The sequence below is a fragment of the Hippopotamus amphibius genome, chromosome 6 (genome assembly GCF_030028045.1).
Source record: "Hippopotamus amphibius kiboko isolate mHipAmp2 chromosome 6, mHipAmp2.hap2, whole genome shotgun sequence".
Taxonomy (NCBI): Eukaryota; Metazoa; Chordata; class Mammalia; order Artiodactyla; family Hippopotamidae; genus Hippopotamus; species Hippopotamus amphibius.
In genome coordinates this window covers 170,424,983-170,432,390 of record NC_080191.1, presented here as the reverse complement: position 1 = coordinate 170,432,390, position 7,408 = coordinate 170,424,983, and the positions used below count along the sequence as shown (strand labels likewise).

At 44.2% G+C, this 7,408-nt stretch overlaps 1 protein-coding gene across 1 annotated transcript; it reads right to left on the bottom strand.

Moving 5' to 3' along the window:
• Window positions 1-3,959: 3,959 nt before the first annotated feature.
• On the bottom strand, window positions 3,960-7,204 carry TM4SF19 (transmembrane 4 L six family member 19). The gene is made up of 5 exons (XM_057737823.1): window positions 7,013-7,204; window positions 6,530-6,607; window positions 4,500-4,669; window positions 4,070-4,253; window positions 3,960-3,974 (listed from the first exon to the last, which is right to left on the bottom strand). The coding sequence occupies exons 1-5, from the start codon at window positions 7,190-7,192 to the stop codon at window positions 3,960-3,962; spliced, it is 627 nt and encodes a 208-aa protein (XP_057593806.1). The 5' UTR covers window positions 7,193-7,204.
• Window positions 7,205-7,408: the final 204 nt, after the last annotated feature.

The following is a 7,408-nucleotide window of genomic DNA, read 5'->3' as shown; positions in this document are numbered from 1 at the left end:
GCCAGGCAAAAGTAGAAAACGAAAGTGATAGGACTTCCCTGGTGGCGCAGTGGTTAAGAATCCGCCTGCCAATGCAGGGGACATGGGTTCGATCCCTGCTCCTGGACGATCCCATGTGCTGCGGAGCAACTAAGCCCATGTGCTTTAAAAAATTAAAAAAAGAAAAGAAGGAAAAAAAAGATACATGGAAAAAAAATATATTACCTGGCCCTTTACAGAAAAAGTTTGCAGTGTCCTGCCCTAATCCCTAACTGCCAGTCTGCAGCCCCCGCCCCCGCCTCACCACACTCCTGCTCCGGGCAAAAGTCGGGAAGGAGCAGACTCAGGATGCGTTTCCTGCTTACGAGCACCAGTCCTGGTCCTGCTTTAGAAAGCTGTATTGTCCAGCTAGCGTCAAAAACTGAGAGGAAATTCCCCCAGTATCCATCCTGACCAAAGATCCCAAAATGGGAGAGAGGGAGGTCCTCTGCTTTCCACGTTCCACATTGAAGGAGCTGTGGCATCACAGTTCTGCACCCACACCATGCTGTGTCTCCCCTCCAGGCTTTTGAGTGTTCTGTTTCTTCTGCTGGGAAAGTATTTCCTTCCCTCTTTGCTGGGCTAACCATTTCAAGAATCAGTTCAGACACGACTGATGCCTTCCTTCATCTCCCACAGATCCTCTCCTTAGAGGTTCCTGGTTCCCTCAAGCTCTCATTACATCCTGGGTTGACCTCTAACGTGGTCCTTACCATATGACATTCAAGTTTTTAGTAGATGTGTTTCCCTAACCTGACCATGAGCTCTTCAAGGACAGGGCAGGACCCAAGAGCTAGGACCATGCCTCGGTCATCTTTGAATTCAGAGCATGCATGGCAGTGCCAAGCACACAGTGGGTACTCAGTATATACCACTTACTGAACCGCACTGAACACTGGTGCATTAGTCAGCTGAGGCTGCCTTAAAGAAATACCACAGACTGGTTGGCTTAAACAACAGAAATTTATTTCATGGAGGCTGGAAATCGAAGATCAAGGTGCCAACAAGTTTGGTTTCTAATGAGGCCTCTCTCCTTGGCTTGCAGATGGCTGCCTCCTGGCCGTATTCTCACATGGCCTTTTCCTCTGTGCTCGCATGGACAGACAGATCTGGCATGTCATCCACTGCGCCCCACTCCCTGCTGCATCTCTTAGCATATACTAAGTTCTCACAGGAATTTAGTTCTATCTCTGGACTCCCTAGTCTGATTCATAAAATTGGTCATTTAATGTTCCACACTGTTTGAATTATTGTTGTTTTATATTAGCTTTTAATATCTGATAGAGTTAGTCACACCTCATTGCCTTCTCCTTCAGAAGTTCCCTGGCTTTCCAAGGGTGTTCGTTTTTCATGTGAACTTTAAACCCAGTTTATCTAATTCCATATCCTCCTCCACCACATCTCACTGGTGAGTTTATTCATCACGTCACATTTATAGATTAGCTTAAGGGCATTTATATTTTATGATAAATCTTTCTATCCAAGTTCATGGCATGCCTTTATATGTGTTCAAGTTTATTTTGTGTCCTTCAGTAATATCTTAAAGTTTTCTGCAATAAGTATTTCACATTCTTGCTATGTTAGTAACTAGGTTTTTTTTTCTTTTTTGTTTCTGATGTAAATGGAAGTTCCCCATCTCCATACCTGTTAACTGCTTGTTTGTATACATGAAATTCTCTTATTGTTTGTAATATAATTTATTTGGGTGCTCTAGGTGTGTAATCATATTGTCCGAATATAATGATAACTTTACCTTCTTCCCTATTTTATATCTGTTAATTCCCTTTTGAGTCCTTGCTCAGGCTGATACCTCAGGAACAGTAGTAAATGGTGGTAGCAATGGGGAGTGTCGTCGTCTTATTTGCAACTTTACTGAGGTTGCTTCTAGTAAGCGTGAGGCTGACTTTTGGGTTGAGATAGAGATGTTGTATCATGATAAGGAAGGACCCATCTTTTCTCATTTTCTTAAGAGTTTTATGAAGAATATATGTTGAGTGGGAAGGAGTCGCAGGAGGGAGGGTATATGGGGCTATATGTATACATACAGCTGATTCACTTTGTTGTACAGCAGAAACTGGCACAACAGTGTAAAGCAATTATACTCCAATAAAGAGCTTTAAAAGAATATATGTTGAATTTTGTCAAATGTCTTTCCAGCATTTATGAAGAAATCATTAGGATTTTTTCCTCCTCAAATCTATTAATATAGGTGAATAAACTTTCTGAAATGTAATCATGCTTTTATTCTGGAAATACACTCTACATCATCAGTTTTTAGGTATAGTCGACATATAAAATTATATTTGTTTCCGATGTACAACAAAATCATTCAGTATTTGTGTGTGCTGCAAAATGATCAGCACCATAAGCCGTTAGCATCCGGCACCATACATGAGGTACAGATTTTTTTCCCTTGTGATAAGGACTTTTAAGATCTATTATCTTAGTAACTTTAAATATGTCGTACATTCTTAACTCTAGTCACCATGTTGTACGTTACATCCCCATGACTTAACCTTTTTACAACTGGAAATTTGTACCTTGACTCCCTTCACCTGTTTCTCTCACTCCGCAGCCCCGGCTCTGGCAACCACTAGTCTGTCACTGTATCAGTGAACTTGGTGTTGTTGCTGTTGTTTTAAATCCACAAGTAAGTAAGATCATATGGTATTTGGCTTTCTCTGTCTGATTTATTTCATTTAGCATAATACCCTCTAGGTTCATCCATGTTGTCACAAATGGCAAGATTTCATTTTTTTGTGGCTGAAGAGTATTTGGTTGTGTGTGTGTGTGTGTGTGTGTACCATATCATCTTTATCCATTAATTCAATGATGGACACTTGGGTTGTTTCTGCATCTTGGCTATTGAAAATAATGCTGCTGTGAACATGAGGGTGCAGGGATCTTTTTGAACTAGTGTTTTTGTTTGCTTCAGATAAACCCCCAGAAGTGGGATTGCTGGGTCATGTGGTGGTTCTCTTTTAATTTTTTGAGGAACCTCCACACTGCATGCCATAGTGGTTGCACAGTTTACACTCCCACCAACAGGGCAGAGGGCTTCCTTTGTCTCCACATCCTCACCCACGTGTTATTTCTTTCCCTTTGGATAATAGCCATTCTAACAGGTACAAGGTGATAGCTTATTATGGTTTGTACTTGCACTTCCCTGATAATTAGTGATATGAAGCATCTTTTCATTTACTTGTCTCCTCATCTTCTTATAAAGATGCCAGTCGTATTGGATGAGTGTCCCACTCTTGGCCGTATCTAACCTTAAGTAGCTTCTTAAAGATCCTATCTCCAAAGTCACATTGAGGGCTAGCTTGTCAACCTACGAATTTTGGGGGCACGTGATTCAGTCGATTAAGCTAGTGAATTTGAATTTAGAAGGTAGGGGCTCAGGTACTGACTTTACCTGAACCTAACTGACTGCTTTTGAGCAGCAAGTCCCATTATGCTCTAGGAGCCTTGACTTCATCTGTAACATGTGGCCAGTTTTCTGGGGCTGTTGAGAGGCTGAAGTGAGATCATGGCTGGAGGACATTTTATGGACTGTAAGTTCCTACGCAGTAATAATGACAGTTATTTCTTCTATTAATATCTTGCAGTTTACAATGTGATTTATTTGTTTGGCTGCATCAGGTCTTAGTTGCGGCATGTGGGATCTTTTGTTTTGGCGCATGGGCTTCTCTCTAGTTGCGGCGTGCAGGCTCCAGAGCATGCAGGCCCAGTAGTTGCAGCACGCGGGCTCTCTAGTTGTGGGCGCAGGCTCTGGAGCTCGGGCTTCGTTGCCCCGCAGCATGTGGGATCTTAGTTCCCCGACCAGTGACTGAACCCTTGTCCTCTGCATTAGAAGGTGGATTCTTAACCGCTGGGGAGTCACTACAATGTGATGTAAAATGCATTGTATCATTCAACATACATGCCAGGAATTGTTATTATTACCACATGACTACCTAAAAGAGAAATTTGTTTATAATTCATACCCGCTCTTGCAGAAGAGATTCAAGGCAGCTCATGATGAAAAAACTCATGCGTGAGAGGGCATTACCTGTTTCTTCTCACAGAGGCTGCAGAAAAGGCCCAGGAAGCTGTTGATGAAATGAATGACCACCAGGAGAGTCTGGATGAGGCTGATGCACAGAAGGGCAGAGAAGAAGCACACGTGCCAAATGACAGCTTTGGAAGGCTCCAGGCAGACAGAGTTCCAGAGTGAATGGTCATACAAATAATTCCTATCCCCAAAAATAAGGAGACCGGGGGTTGGAATAAATAAGAAAAGGCCCAGCAACCTCAGTAGAAACCTGGGTTCTCCCTCAGCTAAGGTCATAGGACTAGACTTTTGAGGGTGACTATTGCTGCATTTGCAATTTTCTGAGCATCAGAGAAGCAAGATGCTAGAATGCGTGGAGTTTGTAGTCCCTCTGTGTGTCTTTCTCTCTCTCTGAAGAGACTGCAAATCCAAGTTTCCATCCATTTACCTGTTATGCAGGTCTTTGAATGGGTAACCATATTTCCAAGCCTGTGTCTGATTGGTGGGTGAAATATCGAACATACAAAAAGGACCATCTTTCAGGGCTACTCCAGAAGTAATAAAGCAAATCAAGGCTCCAAGCAAAGCCAGGCCACTTGACAACAGAGCAGTAAGCATCTGCAGGAGGAGAGAAGAAACAGTGAGCCTGAGATGGGGTCGTGACTAGGTGACTCATGGGTTGATCTGGGCAAGTCTAACCTCTCTGGTGCTCAGGCTTTCCCCAGTCATGGGGATAATCCTACCTACAGCACCTCCTTTAAAGCATAACCAAGGTAGGGTTGGCTGATGAGGGGTCGCTGGGTAGAGGCAGGAAGGGGTCGAAAGAAGGAATGCGGAAGGGGGAAACCCTGGCAACTGGACCCGGCCGCAGGCTCAGCCTGATTCAGCAAGCTCTTCAGAGCTTCTCAGCAGATTGCCATCAAAACCTTTTACACGCAGCCGACAGTCATTCAGTCTCTGGCTTAAAGGTGGGGCTGCTTATTGCAAGCCCCACCGTGACCCTTTTAAAAGAAAGCTGTATTTTTTCAAAAGTTCCAAGCTGCCAGCCCTGATTCCTCTCTTTCTCAAATCAAGCATGAAAGGAAGGAAGGGAGGAAGAAGGGGAAGGAGGAAGGAAGGGGGGAGGGAGAAAGGCAGAGACACAGAGGGAGACCAAGAGAGAAATTACGGTCAACTCTGGAATGACTCGAGTTCCGTCACTATACTTTTCTAGTCTGTGCACCATTCGTTTCCCTCCCAAACAATAGCAATGTGTTTATTTCCTTGGCAGGATTCTAACTTCCAAACTGGTTTCTTTCTCAGGATACTAGATGTTCTTTTCTCCTTCCCAATGAATACATATTTTAAAATTTTAAATAAAACATATATATATATATATATAGTTTTTATACAGAATCGTAGAGTCATTTTTCCACTGATGTCAAGCTGTTTTAGACGTTGACAGGGGCCACAGCAAGGTTCATAGTAAGTTTTGACTCTAAATTAAAAGATTCAAGATAAATTAGTCTGATGTAGTCCTCAGACAGTGGTTCTCTAAATGTGGTCCCCGTTCCAGCAACTTCACATCACCTGAGAACCTGTTAGAAATGCTAATGTCCCCCCTCCCACGCTGGGGGCGGGGCCCAGCAAATCTGTGTTGTAACAGACCCTGCAGGGATGCTGATGCCAGTCTGAGAACCACTTGCCTGGGGGAAACCAGACGTGACTGAGAATAGAGAGTGAATGAAATGTGTGGGTGTTTGCATTTAATTCTTTAGCATATAATTCTGAATCAGCAGGGTTCCCAACACGTGGGCTGTAGATATCAAAGCAGGATGCAGAGTTACTGTAAAAAGGCCACAAATTCATGTGTCTGAGGCTGAATGAGCAATATATCTTATACATTTATGTACTGAGATTTTGCAAATATATATAGTGCTGCTGTGATTAATAAAGTACAAATTTATTCTGGGCCTCAGCTTCGTTTTCTGTACAATGGAGAGTTTAGACTAGAATCTAGTCATCAGATGATCTCTGGAGAATCTTTCAGCTCTAAGAAAAATTAAGAAAAATAGCCAGGAAATTTTCTATCAGACACATGACCACAATGTACGTAACTCATGTCCATACTGTTCAATAGGCTAAAACTAATATTTAGAACAGTTCATGTATCACTGAATCGCTTTGCTATATAGTAGAAATTAACAGGACATTGTAAACTATACTTCAATAAAAAAAAAAAAAAAAGAACAGTTCCTCACACGTGTGTAGACATTTGATTCATTAAGCACTTACTCCCGGACTTGATCCTGTTCACTCCCATTTTACAGAAGGGCCCGAGATTCAGAACACTTGCCCAAGAGCTTAGGGTTTCTGAGAGGCACGGTCAGGACCTGACTTCAAACCCCAAGACTGAAACTGCCTCTTTATCACTCGGCCTCTAAAGTAATAGAATGTGGGGACACTCTAGGTATTAGGAGAGTGGAATCGGGTGCTTACGCTTCGGCAGGGCCCACTCATACTGAAGCAGCCACATCTCCAGCCCATCGAGGAGATGAGGGTAGCTGCAGTGAGTACCTGGGAGAAGAGGGAAGAGTGTTACAAGAGACTGGTAATTGACACCTGTAGCTGCCGCCTGTGGCTGTTGACAAAGGGGTGGTCAGACAGCTCACGTGGACTTCCCTGTCCTACGTTTCCCAGAGGATTTGGCTTTGACTGTCAGGACCCAATTTTGGATGACTAGCTTGTCGTAACTCTATGGATGGCAACGTTCACACCCAGACTGCCTAGTCCAAAATTCAGCGATGTCTGACCAGTCTTCCTAGAGTCTTCCAACCCCTGGAGCTGCTATAGACCCATGATCAGCTTGTTAGTTCAAACCTTTTTTCAAGGAACAAAAACACTGCCCCCTCCGCCTGCCTCACTGCTCCACCCCTGAGGGGCACGTTGGGAGTTCACTCCCAGGGCACCCTGAACACTTACCATGAGGCCTCCTCCCCAGAGCCCAGACCCCAGCATGGCATGCCTGCCAACCAGGCCCCTCAACAGGTAGGTCACATCCCAGTTAGGAAAGAGGAGTGCTGTGTTGGCCGCAGCAGCAAACAGGGCTGTAGTCCCAAGGCTCAGCCCCAGGATGCGGGAGCAGGTCCGTGAGCACGCCATCACACAGGGAGAGGACAGTGTCCTGGAACCAATGGAAAGAGGGTCATGGTGGCTCTGTTACCCCCGACCCAGAGCATAGGGTGGGGTGGGGAAAATAGGTCAGAGACACTGTCACCTCCTAGGGTCAGATCAAGAAGAGCCAAGGAACTTGCTTAAGAATTCTGAGTCTTGGGGACTTCCCTGGTGGCACAGTGGTTAGGAATCCTCCTGCCAATG

Excerpts from the sequence above, each read along its gene's own strand:
- TM4SF19 (XM_057737823.1), bottom strand. The coding sequence starts at position 7,192 with ATGGCGTGCTCACGGACCTGCTCCCGCATCCTGGGGCTGAGCCTTGGG. Across the intron at positions 4,670-6,529 it reads TGAGTGGGCCCTGCCGAAGC|ATGCTTACTGCTCTGTTGTC; the intron begins GTAAGCACCCGA and ends CTCCTCCTGCAG. Across the intron at positions 4,254-4,499 it reads TTCAAAGACCTGCATAACAG|GAATTATTTGTATGACCATT; the intron begins GTAAATGGATGG and ends TTTTGGGGATAG.